This window comes from Dasypus novemcinctus, chromosome 19 (genome assembly GCF_030445035.2).
Source record: "Dasypus novemcinctus isolate mDasNov1 chromosome 19, mDasNov1.1.hap2, whole genome shotgun sequence".
NCBI lineage: Eukaryota > Metazoa > Chordata > Mammalia > Cingulata > Dasypodidae > Dasypus > Dasypus novemcinctus.
The window spans coordinates 70,369,574-70,383,784 of record NC_080691.1 but is presented as its reverse complement, the minus strand read 5'-3'; the positions used below and the strand labels follow the sequence as shown (position 1 = coordinate 70,383,784).

The following is a 14,211-nucleotide window of genomic DNA, read 5'->3' as shown; positions in this document are numbered from 1 at the left end:
CCCAAATAAATACTCTTTATAAAAGCCAACAGATTTCTGGGACTTTGCATCAGCACCCTTTTGGTTAATACAGTAAGCCTTGTTAAAACTCACAGGATGGAGGAATAAAGTATGGATTAGAGTGGACTTACTTTTATTCTACTATGGAACTGTTTTGACTAGTAATGGAAGAAACTGTAGCATTGATGTGGAGAAAGTGGCCATAGTAGTTGCTGAGAACAGGGAGAGGGAAGGGGAGATGTGATGTGGGGGCATTTTTGGGACTTGGAGTTGTCCTAAATGATATTGCAGGGACAGATGCTGGACATTATATATCCTGACAAAACCCAGTGAATGTACTGGGACATTATATATCCTGACAAAACCCACTGAATGTAAACTACAATGTAAACTATAATCCATGCAGTGCAGCAGAGCTCCAAAATGTATTCACCAAATGCAATGACTGTGCCAAGGTGATGAAAGAGGTTGTCGATGAGGGAGGAGTGGGGTGGGGAGGGGGAATTGGGGACATATGGGAACCTCTTATACTTTTTAATGTAACATTTTTTGAGATCTATGTATCTTAAAAAATACAATTAAAAACAAAAAAACCCATGAAAACTAAAAAAAAAACCCTCAAAATAAACTGAATCTACTGTTAAAGCACATACAAGCATACAATGACAAATACAGGTATTGTTAAAAAAAAAAAAGACTTGGGGATGGACAGAGCATTGTAGAGATGCTCAGGAAACATTGTCTAGTTGAAGGAAGGAAGCAATAAGAAGGAAGGAATGACTCCTGGGGCTGAGGGGAAAGAGAACTTGGTGTGGACACAGTAAATCCTGGGAGCTTCTGTTTATTGTGCTGATAAACTGGGGGAAGCGACCAGATTGTGCCCTGACGTTCTTCAGGCCGGGCTGGAGGTCCCAGCTCCAGCGAGGGGATGGGGGCAGCCGAGGATGAGGGCAGAGGGAGGAGAGGGGGACCCAGCATGCGCCATGGGGGAGTGCCCGGCCTCCTTTCCTGCAAGGTTGAACTTCCACACCAGACCCTGCCAGATACAGGATAGGCTGGAGAGAACTTTAGGGGATCCTCAGGATGCTCGGTTTTGGGATGCACAGCTAGTAGCGTGGAGGCAGATGGGGATGGACAGCCCGGGAGGTCAGCCCCCAGGGACCTCGCGAGTGGGGTAGGGGCCAGGGTGCAGGTGGGGGCCATCCTGGGGTCACACCTGCCTGAGGAAATTAACCCTCAGGTATCCAGGCTCAAAGGGTGAAATGGGACCCAGGGGATGGTTATGGGGGAAGGTTGTGGGGGAGCCTGTTACAGTGCTTAGGGGAGGGTGTCCTGGGGATTCATTATGGGGTGACCTGAGAGAATATCCTTGGGGGTGTCTGTCAGGAGAGAGAGTTGGGAGAGCAGAATCCAGGGAAAGGCCTGGAGCATTAGGGGACAATGCTGGGGACCAGAGCATATTCCCATTTGGGTGGTTAGAGTCATTCTCAGACCTCTCGAGGGGCGATGGGGAGGGAGGTGCCCTATAGGACAGACCATGCGGGAATGTTTCTGGGAGCGGGGAGATACTTAGCAATGGGGGTGGGCTTAGAGCAATGGTGGCCCTAGGGAAAAGTTTAGGGGCATGGTGATCTTTGGGTGTCCGCATGGGGGAATGGGTTGTGGGAGGGTGGGAGTGCCTGAAGGGAAGTCCTAGTGCCTGAAGGGGAGAATTTTGGGGGAGGGCAGAACTTGGGGCTGGCTTCAGGACACCAGGGGATCTTTTAGTGGGCTTTGGAAGTGGAGACCCTCGAGGGGCCTGAAGACGGGTGTCTATGGTGGATGTGAGGGTTCAGCACTTGTGGGGGAATTCTGGGTGTGGTCTGAGAATCAGGTGTGGAAGATTTTTGGAGAACCATACAGAAGGAAACCAATGAAAGGGTAGGATTTGAGTGATCAGAAACAGGGTTGTCTTGACAAGTGGATCCTGTTTGGGGAGGATTAGAAATGAGAGTAAGATTATGAAGGTGCACCTAGCAGGAAAGATTCTGGGGAGTGCTGGAGCACATGAGGGGGTTAGACTGTAAGGGTGGGTTGGGGGATGAAAGCCCAGGGGTATCTTGCAGGGGGTGAGGGTCTAATTAATAAGCAGTAGTTCATGGGAGTGAATAGAGGTTTAGAGTCTGGGAAGTTTTGGGGTCTTAGCCCAAGGGTGGCCTGGGAGCACAGATCATGGGAGGGGGCCGGGTTGGCAGGATTGGCGCACAGGGGTGCCTTGAGGGTTGTTTATGCGGGAGGAGGTATATCTCAGGGGATCATGGGTGGTGGCTGAAGGGAGAAGTCAGAACCCAGGGATGCAGCCCTGGCGGGGTGGGGCTTGGAAGTCAGAGCTCAGGGCGCTCGAGTGGATTCAGGGCTCGGCCGCGGGAGACTGCGGGACAGCGGGACAGAGCAGGGTGGGCGGCTGAAGCGTTTACTGCCCTCCCCCAGCCCTGTTAGTAGCACTTGCGATACACGATGTGGGGCCCCTGCTCCTCGTACTGCTCGCGGCGCACCCAGCAGGACTGAAAGGCACGCAGCGAGGCCAGGATGGAGCCACCGATCCACACCGAGAAGTTCCTGGTGGGCTGCGCGGCCACCACCACGTGCTCCTTGGGGGGCAGGGAGCGCAGCAGCTCTGCCCGGAAGCGGCTCTCGAACCCGCGGAAGAGTGAGGAGCCTCCGCACAGCAGCACGTTCCCGGCCACGTCCCTCCGGACCTCCCCGGGCACCTTCTGTAGGCACTGTTTGGTCATGGTGGGGACGCCCACGGGTGTCAGCCCCGGGATCTCGGGGGGCCTGAACAGCAGCTCCGGGCACTGGAACAGCTCCTTGCCCAGAGTAACCGTGCGCCCGTCGGGCAGCTTCAGGATCTGCCGCCGCTCCTGCTCCGGCTGGGTCTGCGCCTTCAGGAAATCGGAGGCCACGTAGCAGTAACGGTGCTTGATGCTCTCCACCGTGTCCAGGTCCTGGTGCCCCAGCAGCAAGCCGGAGCCGCGCAGCATCTCGGCCAGGAAGGCCGTCAGGTGGGTGCCGGCCAGGTCCAGGCGCTCGGTGGCATGGGGCAGGTTGTAGCCCTGGAAGACCGGCACTGTGTAGGTGACCCCGTGGCCCGTGTCCACTACCAGCCCGCTGACCCGCCCGTGGGCGTAGACAGACAGCACCGACTGGGAGGCCACGTACATGGCAGGCGAGTGCAGCGACTCGAAGGCCACTTCCACCAGTTTCTCGCGGTTGGTGCTCGGACTGAAGGGTGGGTCGGAGAACAGCAGCGGGTGGTCCTGGGTGGCCACGCGGAGGTCGTGTTCCAGCATGTGGCACCAGATGAGCTCGGCCGCGTCCCAATCCACGATGATGCCGTTGCGCACCGGCTGCACCGGCGTCAGCTCCGGGCGCGAGCGGGCGGCTTCGCCGATGAACGTCTCCAGCCCCGGCTGCCCGGCGGTGGCCGCCTTCTTGGGCTGGTAGCCCACGATGGTGGCCACGGTGTAGGTGGGCTGGGCCTGTCCTGCGAAGCCCACTTTACATGTGCCGGTGCCCATGTCAATGACCACCGCGCCTGTCTTTGGGGGCAGCCTGTCCCCCACCATGCTGGGAGGCTCCTGCGGCAAGGTCTTGTTGGCTGGGATAGAGCTGGGGCTCAGGCCAGGCCTGGGGCTCTCTGGGGAGCCCTGGAACTCCCGGAGCTTTGGGTGATTTGCATCCATAGCTGCCTGTGGACACCTAGACCGGGCTGGACGCGGGGCTTGGTGAAGGTTCCCACTTTCCTCTGGGAGGCGGGTTGTAGAGAGAAGAGGGTGAGGCTGCTGCAGCGCACATCCCAGTAGAGAGAGGGAGAGGTGGCCTCCGGGGATCTATGACGTCACTGCCCGCCTCTACCTTCTGAAGACTTCACAATGCTGTGGCTGAGTGGGGGCCTCCCAGCCCCTCTCTGCCCCTCAATTCCCCAGAGGGCTCCCAGAGTACTTATCTATTCTGGTTTTTCCTCAGAGCGCCAAGTATGAAAAGGCAGAAGCTAGAGAGCTCCTGATGAGGGGCCTCTGACCCAGCTCCCTGATTCCAGTGTGTATTTTTTTGTTTTTTGTTTTTTTTTGAAGATACATAGATCACGAAAAATGTTACATTAAAAAATATACATGGGAAAACTACAATTGGTGTGACCTGTAGACTGTGGTTAACAGTAATACTATAATATTCTTGCATCAATGCCAAAGCTGTACTGTGTTGATAATGGAGACATATGGAAAAAGTGTGCCAAATGTATGCTATGGACCATGATTGGTGGTAATAGTCTGATGATATTGTCTTATAATCTGTAACAAAAGTTCCCAGGATGTGGAGTTGTATGGGAAATCTACACATCTGTATGAATGTTTTGCAAGTTCACAATATCTGTAACAAAACTATATTTTAAAAAATTGTATGGGTTGGGGGAAAAATACACCAAATGTAAGATAAGGACTATAGTTGGTAGTAATATTTTGATGATGTTCCTGCATAGTTTGTAACAAATGTTACACAACAATGCAAAGAGTTGATCAGGGGTGATGTGTGAGACCCCTGTGTGATGTTATGTATGTTTATTTTGTAAGTTCACAACCTTTACTATACCCTTATTGTTTATGCATGTTATGAATGATATACTTCAATAAAAAATAAAAAATAAAAAAAAGAGGTTCCCACCCCCCACTCCTCCCACATTAACAACCTCTTTCATCATCGTGGCACATTCATTGCATTTGGTGAATACATCTTGGAGCACTGCTGCACCACATGGATTATAGGTTACATTATAGTTTACACTCTCCCCCAGTCCATTCAGTGGGTTATGGCAGGATATATAATGTCCAGCATCTGTCCCTGCAATATCATTCAGGACAACTCCAAGTCCTGAAAATGCCCCCACATTACATCTCTGTACTGAGATGCAAGAATCCTTCTTTGAGTACCTGTCATGAAGCTATTTATTGGGGCCCTGGGAGAGAGCAGGTGGCAGACCTCCTTAGAAAAACCTGTCTAATGGCAGCTATTAATCAGAAGGTGGTCAGCTAGGGTGGCTCTCTGGTTTCCAAAAGAAACAGAAACCATCCTGGAGTGGGGGGTGAGAAGAGTCACCAACTCTTTTAGTACTCCGGTTTTGGACATTGCCATCCCCTGCTGCCGAGTACATCCTCCCTGCCCCTTCTCGCTGTGCAGGAATTGCTCAACTCCAAATTTCCCCTTCAAATCCCAGCCCAAGTTAGATACAGATGATGGATAGATAGATGGCTTGATAGTTAGATGGATGGATGGATAGAGGAGGGATGGATAGATGGACTGGGAGATAGATGGATAGATACATAGGTAGATAGCATGGTAAAGCAAATGTTAAAATTGGTGGATCTGGGTTTCTGAAGGTGGGGTGAGGATATGTTGGGGTTCTCTGTATAGGTTTTGTATTATTTTTCAACTGTCCTGTAAATTTGAAATAGTTTCAAAATAAAAAGTTGAAAGAAAAAAAATCCCAGCCTGACAACCTTCCCTGGCTTCCCTTCCCTCCCCCTACTACATGGAGAGGTTCAAGACTGCCCCCTTCCTGTGGAGTGGGCTCTGTGGGACTCAAGACGGGGCTCTCAGGATGCATAAAAGAGGGTGTATTTGGGACGAAAGTATTGTTTCAAAAAAGGATAGCTGGCTGTCCAATGGATCAGAACAGTCTTCAAAACTGTGACGATTGTGGGTAGTATTAGGTATCCCCTGTTCAAATAACAAACAGTTTTGGTGAGAGGGGTTAGGATTTGCCAGGACTAGTGCCACAGAATATGCTGCTGGAATATGGTTTATTTAGGTGTTGTTTTTGTGTGTGTGTGTTAAGTCTTCTCTTTGTCACTTTGTTCTTCTTATTCTACTTCCTTGTTGTTGTCTAAGTTCCCTTGAGGGAAAATATTTGGGCTAGTGAAAACCAAAGAGTAAGAAAAGAAAAAGTATAATAGTAGTTTTGATAGTAAATGTTAGCAGAAGAACCATGTGAAATCTAGGGGAATGGATATTAAACTCATGTAAGCTGGGTAGAGTTATAACAGTAAAAAAATGGAGTACCTGCCATGAGATGGCAAACTGAATATTGTGAAGAATATAGTATGAATTAAAAGGCCAGTGTGGTAAGGAGAGAAGGAAAGAGAAAAGAAAGGACAATAATATAGTGAATAAAAGATAGAAAACAATAGAGGTATTAGAAATAAAAAGTCAGAAAAATTGGGGATAAACAAAGAGAAGTGGAATGTAAGAGAAACAATAGACAATGGAGGATAGAAAGATGTAAAGGAAAGGCAATAGTGTTGTAGCCAAAATCAGTACACAGAGAAAAGAGGAACCTGAGGATGAGGAAACACAGCAAATAAATACTGCATGCAGCACCTAATATAAAAAAGAAAAAAGAAGAAAAAGAAAAAAAAAAAGAAAAGAAAAAAGGACTGTTTGGGGATAAAGAGAAAGGAAAAACAAGAAAACAAACCAACAAAAAGACTAGACAAGTCCTCAAGCAAGGAATCCTCCTTGCAATTCAATAAACTGCTTAGAAGTCTGATCTTCCCCCATTTTCCTTTTCTCACTTCCCTCTCTCCCAGGGCAGAAGGAAGGCTGTGTGAGAGCTCCCCTTAGAGATTGAAATGGGACCCTGGTGAACCAACTCACCATAGAATATAAAGGCTCTTCGTTTCTTTTTTTTTTTTAAAGATTTATTTATTTATTTAATTCCCCCCCCCCCTCCCCTGGTTGTCTGTTCTTGGTGTCTATTTGTTGCGTCTTGTTTCTTTGTCTGCTTTTGTTTCTTTGTCCGCTTCTGTTGTCGTCAGCGGCACAGGAAGTGTGGGCGGCGCCATTCCTGGGCAGGCTGCACTTTCTTTTCACGCTGGGCGGCTTTCCTCACGGGCGCACTCCTTGCGCGTGGGGCTCCCCCACGCGGGGGACACCCTTGCGTGGCAAGGCACTCCTTGCATGCATCAGCACTGTGCATGGGCCAGCTCCACACGGGTCGAGGAGGCCCGGGGTTTGAACCGCGGACCTCCCATATGGTAGACGGACGCCCTAACCACTGGGCCAAAGTCCGTTTCCCCGGCTCTTCGTTTCTTGAGGGAGAGCACCCACACCTTGTCAGGAACCCTAAATATGCTACTGGAAGGCTACTATCCCTCTCCCTTAGGTGTGCTTTGGGGGAGCTAGTTAATTTTCTGACTCCACCTTCTCCCAGACCAAGTTTCCTATCCCAGGGCATTTAGGTAAATCAGACTCTCTCAGCAGATTCGCCTCTCCTCTCTTCCTAGTCCCTCCCCAAGTCAGTTGCTATGCTCCTCCAAGCTCCAAAAAAAAAAAAAAGGGGGGGGGGGAACCAGAACATTGACTCTGTACTCCACAGGTCCCTCTGCTCCCCCACCAAAACATTCCCACTCCTGGAGTTAGTCTGAGACCAGAGGGCTGTGAGAATCGTGGACTTCAGGGAGTGCTGGGCTTGGGGAACAGAGGCCTGGGAGAATGTGGACTTGGGGTACATGGGTCAGGGAAATGTGGGTTACGGGGGTTCAGGGAACACACGCTTGGGAATCACGTGTTTGGGGAACATGGGGCTTGGGAATACTGCCATGTGACCAGCAGTTTTCAGGGAACGCTGTGGCCCTCAGCCCTAGGGGGGAAGGGTTTTGCCTTCGCACTGCTTCCAGCTTCAGTGTTAGAAACTCACAGTTTTACCTTGAACAAGCACTACTTTTGTTGCAGTCTCTCCAGATTGATGTCCAGACACCCCCTGCTTTGTAGGTTCCTGAAACAGCCCATTCTGGCAGGATTCCATCCCCACTCAGCTGGTCCTATGCAGGAGAGATGACGAGGGTGTACTCATTCAGACGCCATCTTGTCCCCTATAAGTTTTTACCCCAAATAAATCCGCTTTATAAAAGCCAACACATTACTTGGCATTGGCAGCCCTTTGGCAATGTTTGTCTCATGTATTTTGGGGCACCATGGTTATGTGCATAAATATTTATGATTGTTATTTCTTCTTGGTGGATTGACTTTATTTATTAATATGTAGTGCTCTTCTTTGCATCTTTTAACTATTGTTGACTTAAAGTCCATTTTGTCTGATATTATCACAGCTACCCCATCTCTCTTTGGTTACTATTTGCATGGTATATATTTTCCATTCACTTACTTTTGTAAAAATTTTTAAATTAAATTGTCTTTTTTAAAAAAAGATACTTAGATCACAAAAAATGTTACATTAAAAAATATAAGAGGTTCCCACATATCCCACACTCCTACTTGGTTCTTTGGTTCTAAGATTAGACTCTTGTAAATAATATATGGTTAGATAATGTTTTTTATTTTTATTTTATTTTTTTATTTTTTTGTGTTCATTTTATTTTATTTTTTTTCTTTTTTAAACTTTATTTTGTACATTTAATAATTAAAAACTAAAAAGAAAGCCTAGTTGAATAAAAAATATATTTTTCAATTAAAGGTACTGGGTACCTATAATCATACAATATGTTACATAATATATTTGGTTCATAGCAATGCAGTCATACAGTATTTGTCCTTTTGTGTCTGGCTTGCTTTCCTCAACATAATGTCCTCCAGGCTAATCCATGTTGTCATATGCTTTGTGACTTCATTTCTTCTTACAGATGCATATCTTATCCACTGTTGGTGGGCATGTAGAATGGTACAGCTACTGTGGAGGACTGTTTGGCAGTTCCTAAAGGAGTTGAGTATAGACTTGCCATGTGACCCTGCAACACCACTACTGGGTATATATATCCAGAAGAACTGAGAACAGTGATAGGAATAGATATATGCACACCGATGTTCATAGCAATATTATTCATAATTGCCAAAAGTTGCAAACAACCCAGGTGTCCATCAGCTGATGAATGGATAAACAAACTGTGGTCTATTCACATGATGGAATATTATGCAGCTCCTTCTCTCTTACGGAAAATTTTTTAAAGGATTTATTTTATTCCCCCCTCCCCTGGTTGCCACTTGTGCTACCTGCTCTCTGTGTCCATTTACTGCACATTCTTCTGTGTTTGTTTGTCTTCTCTTCTCGTCTTCTCTTTAACTGATTCTGGGATCTTCCAATGTGGAAGAGAGGTACTCAATTGCTTGAGCCACCTCAGCTCCTGGTTTTGTTGTGTCTCTCATTGTCTTTCCTCTGTGTCTCTTTCTTGTTGTGTCAGCTCTCCTCCTCTCCACGTAAACCAACTCCCCTTTACCAGGAGACCCCAGGAACCGAACCTGGGACCTCCCAATTGCTTGGGCCACACCTGCTTCCCTCTTACAGTAATTTAATAGCTCTTTTCCCACATTCTTGGAAGGATAGGTATTTTTTCCCACAATATCCTCACCTTCTTCTATAGAAATAGAAATTTTAGCTGAACATATAGTCTCCCAGAATAAAGACTATATTCACTATCTATCCCACAGCTACCTGTGGCCATGTAAGCAGATTCTGTCCAATGGAATTTAAAGGGAGAAGTCATTGAGAGGTGCTTATTGTAGGCCCCTTGTCCCTGTTTCTTTATACCTTCCTCTATTCTACTGCTCAGATTGAGGACCCTGCCTTGCACATTTAGGAACAGGGTCACACCAGGACTGGCAGAGCAGTGAGCTAGAAGGAGCTTGGGTTTCTGGGGCATTTGCAAACAACCACAAAACCAGCCCATTCTTCTGGAGTTTTAAATGGCAGAGAATTTAAGCTTCTCTCCTGTTTAACCCACTATTTGTTTTTGTTGTTGTTGTTGCTTACCGGTGAATTTAAAACTAATTACACCATAATAATCACATGATTCTTCAAGTTTTTCTATTAATTTAGTTTAATCAGTAATCAGATAAATTTAGGTAATAACTTCTTGCCTAACATCATATGGGACAATAGGTGACATTCCAATTATGTGAAAGTCCTTAAGTAGGAGATAAGTCAAAGTCCAAGATCCAAATGTTCTTTTTTTTTTTTCCAAATTCTACTCAATTTATTCATTTAAAAAAAAATATTACATTAAAAAAATATGAGGTCCCCATTCACCCCCACCGCCCCCACCCCACCACTCCCCCCACAGTAACACTCTCCCCCATCATCATGACACATCCATTGCATCTGGTGAGTACATCTCTGGGCATCGCTGTACCCCATGGCCTGTGGAGCACACCATAGCCCACACTCTCCCACGTTCCATCCAGTGGGCCATGGAAGGACATACAATGTCTGGCAATTGTCCCTGGAGCACCACCCAGGACAACTCCAAGTCTCGAAAATGCCTCCCCATCTCATCTCTTCCTCCCATTCCCTGCACCCAGCAGCCACCATGGCCACTTTTTCCACACCAATGCCACGTTTTCTCGATTATTAACCACAATAGTTCATGAATAGGATATCATTAAGTCCACTCTAATCCTTACTGTATTCCTCCTTCCTGTGGACCTTGGCTTGGTTGTGTCCATTCCACATCTATGTCAAGAGGGGGCTTAGATCCCACATGGATACTGGATGCACTCCTCCTGCTGTCAGTTGTAGGCACTCTAGGCTCCATGATGTGGTGGTTGACATTCTTCAACTCCATGTTATCTGAGTGGGGTAAGTCCAATAAATCAGAGTGTAGGAGCTGAAGTCTGTTGAGGCTCAGGGCCTGGCTATCATATTGTCAGTCCAGAGATTCAAATCCCCTAGATATATCTTAAACCCCAGCACCAACTACAATTCCAGTAAAGTAGCATGAAAGGCTTGTGAAAAGAGATCCCATCTGAGTCCAGCTCCATCACGCAGAAACACCAGCTACAAAGAAGGGTCAACTGACATGGCAGTGAACCCCATCTGCCATGACCATAGAACCCATGGGTCTCTTTAGCACTCAAAAGAACCAATACCTGGGGTTGTATCTACTTTATCTGTCTCTGAGACTCTGCTCAGGTGCGCATAAGAACAATCCTTCTGACAACCTCCAGACTCTTTTTTAGAGACTCATAGCCATATAAACTCATTTGTCCTTTCCATTTCCCCTTTACTTTAGGTCAAACAGCATTTTAAACTCCTGTTATTATATGTAGATAGGGATATTCTGCTGGTCCACGTTGAACCTTTAATTCAAGGTCATTTTCTAGTTACGTCATCAGCTGGTACTTGGTAGTGATCTCTCGGTGCCAGGGAGGCTCAGCCCAGGTGTCATGTCCCACGCTGGGGGGAAGGCATTGCATTTACATGCTGAGTTTGGCTTCGACACTGGCCACATTTGAGTAACACGGAGGCTGTCAGGAGGGAACTCTCTAGTCCTGCTCTAGGCCTTGTTCTTATTTCAGGTGTATAGGCTCACAAGCATAGTCATTAGTATCAGGGGCTCATTGTTGGACCCTCATTCCTTCCTGGTCCTTGCCATTGCACCTGGGAGACTGCCGCTGCTCCCCTAGGGAGCACGACAGAGCACCCCCCAGCCAGGAACCCAGTACCCCCCCCAACTGTTGTTTTTAATTGTTTCCACTATGAGTATATCCAAACATTTCCATGCACCCTGGACACATGCCCTGTATAACTCCCTGTCAACCATATGTCCCCTGTCAATAACATCCCATACCAGTATTCCTCCACTGCCATTGTTGAACCACTCTGTGATCCAAAACTTCCTGAAAAGTGAAGCCCAATATAATGTCAGGTTCCCTTAATAGTGAAATGGAATATAGTGATGAGTTTAAAGGTTAGATATAGAATACATATTGATTTGGAAAAATTCTACATCCTGTCTTTTGGATAGAGTGTTCTTGGTTGGAATTTTTTTTCTTTTAGTACCTTGACTATATCATACCACTGCCTTCTTGCCTCCATGGTTTCAGATGAGAAATCAGCACTTAATCTTATGGAGCTTCCCTTGTATGTGATGGTTTTCTTTTCTCTTGCTGATTTTAGAATTTTCTCTTTGTCTTGAGCATTGGATAATTTGACAAGTATATGTCTTGGGGTAAGCCTGTTGGGGTTTATGATGTTTGGGGTGCATTGTGCTTCTTGGATATGTACATCTGTCTCTTTCAGTAGATTTGGGAAATTTTCAGCCATTATTTCCTGCAACACTCCTTCTGACCCCTTTCCCTTCTCTTCTCCTTCTGGGATGCCTATAATAAGTATATTTGTGCGTTTTGCATTGTCAATCAGGTCCCTAAGTCCTAGCTGGATTTTTTCTCTCTTTTTATTGATCAATTCTACTATCTGTTTGATTTCCGATGTACTGTCTTCCACATCACTAATTCTCTGCTCTGCCTCTTCTAATCTCTTGTTATTTGCTGCAAGTGTATTTTTGATTTCTTGAACTGTGGTGTTCATTCCCATCATATCTGTTATCTTTTTGTGTATGTCTGCAATTTCCCCTCCAAGTGTTGTCTTCATATGGTTAACCTCTTCCTTTACTTCATTAAATTTGTCTGTGATATATGGTCTGAGATCTTTAATTACTTGTGTGAAGTTCTGCTCCCCTTCCTGGTTTTTAGTTTGTTCATTGGATTCAGCCATGTTTTCCTGATTACTGGTTTGGATTGTAGTTTTTTGTTGTTGTCTGGTCATCATTTTATCTTGATGGGTTTAATCATTTCCTTAGCTTCTTTGTCTAGTCTTGGGGATTAATTAGCTGTTGCTTTTGCCTAAGTGTTATATCTTCTCTTTGTCACTTTGTTCTTCTTTTTCTAATTTCTTATTGCTGGCTTAGTTCACTTTGAAGGAAAATATTAGGGCAGGGAAAGGCAATTGTGTAAAAAAGGAAAATGTGTAAAGTAGTATTGGTATGAATGTTAACATAGCAACAATATGAGATCTGGGAGGATGGATATTAGATTCATATAAGTTGTGTAGAGTTATAGCAGTAAGTAGAGTACCTATAATGAGGTAGTCGACTGCATATGGGAGGAATATGGTATGAATTAAAAAGCTAGTGTTTTCATGAGGGAGGGAAAGAGAAAAGAAAGGCAATAGTTTCAAGAGTGGATAAAAGACCAAAAACAAAACAAAGGTATTAGAAATTAAGAGTTAGACAATTTGGGGATCAAAGAAAGGGAGGTGGAATATAGGAGAGACAGTAGATGATGGAGGATATCAAGATGTGGGGGAAAGGGGATAGTGCAGGTAGCCAAAATCAATTCACACAGAAATGAGGCAACGGAGGATGAGGAAACCCAGCAAATGTGAGGTGTTCCCTGCAGCACCTATTGTATAATTAAGGTAAAATAAAATAAGAAGAAAATGAAGGACAGAGAAAAAAAATAGAGAAGAAAGAAAGAAAGAAAAAGGGGGGGTGGGTAAAGAAAAGGGAGGGGAACAAGTAAGGAAAAGAAAAGAAGATATAGAACAACAACAATAGCAACAACAAAAAACCCCTAAATAAATGAAAAAAAAAAAAAAAGACCTTGGGGGATACAATGGGAGAAAAGACTAGGAGATAATGCCATACTAGCAACCAGGACAATAAAAAAAAAAAAACAAAAAACACAAACGTTGAGGGCTAGGACAATCAAGGACCTCAGATGGACCTCAGGACATGGTGGATTCAGGGATGGAAAGTCTGTGATATTGCAGACTCAAGAGGTGTGAGTCTCTGGGGTGTGGGCCACCAGGGTTTAGGGGACACAGACCTGGCAACCTCAAATCCAGTTAACAGGGAGTCTAGGAGCACCACAGTGCAACACAGCCTTCAGGGATCCCTGCAGCTGGGTGCCAGCCCTATGGGAGAGGTCACATCTGCGAATTCTGACCTATGTGTCAGAAACCTGCAATTCCCCCCCTCACTAGGGTCTCTTCTGTCACTGTATCACCAATTCGGCTTCAGGGCACCTCCCACCCTGCAAGCCCCCAAAAGAGCCAGTTGGGGATGCCTCTATATTGCAGCCAATTTAAGGACGCTGCAGATCAGCAGCCAGGCCAAGGGGGCGAGGCTCTAGCTGGAAATGCTGATATCAGTGTCCGAAACCAAAAATCCCACACCTCGCAAAAGATTCCCCTAATCGGCTTCCAGATGCCTCCCACCCTGCAAGCCCCCGAAACCGCCTCCTGGTGACGTCTCTTTATTGCGAGCAATTTAAGGCTGCTGCAGATCGGCAGCCAGGCCTAGGGAGCGGGGCTCTAGCCAGAAGCGCTATTATTCGTGTCAGAAATCAAAAATTCCCCGCCTCGCAAAAAACTCCGTCTGTCTC

The 14,211-nt window shown here is 46.2% G+C and overlaps 1 protein-coding gene across 1 annotated transcript; it reads right to left on the bottom strand.

The window, feature by feature from the left end:
* Positions 1–2,436: 2,436 nt before the first annotated feature.
* ACTL9 (actin like 9) lies at positions 2,437–3,854 on the bottom strand. The gene has a single exon (XM_004482733.3). The coding sequence runs from the start codon at positions 3,723–3,725 to the stop codon at positions 2,475–2,477; it is 1,251 nt and encodes a 416-aa protein (XP_004482790.1). The 5' UTR covers positions 3,726–3,854; the 3' UTR covers positions 2,437–2,474.
* Between the last annotated feature and the right edge of the window lie 10,357 nt (positions 3,855–14,211).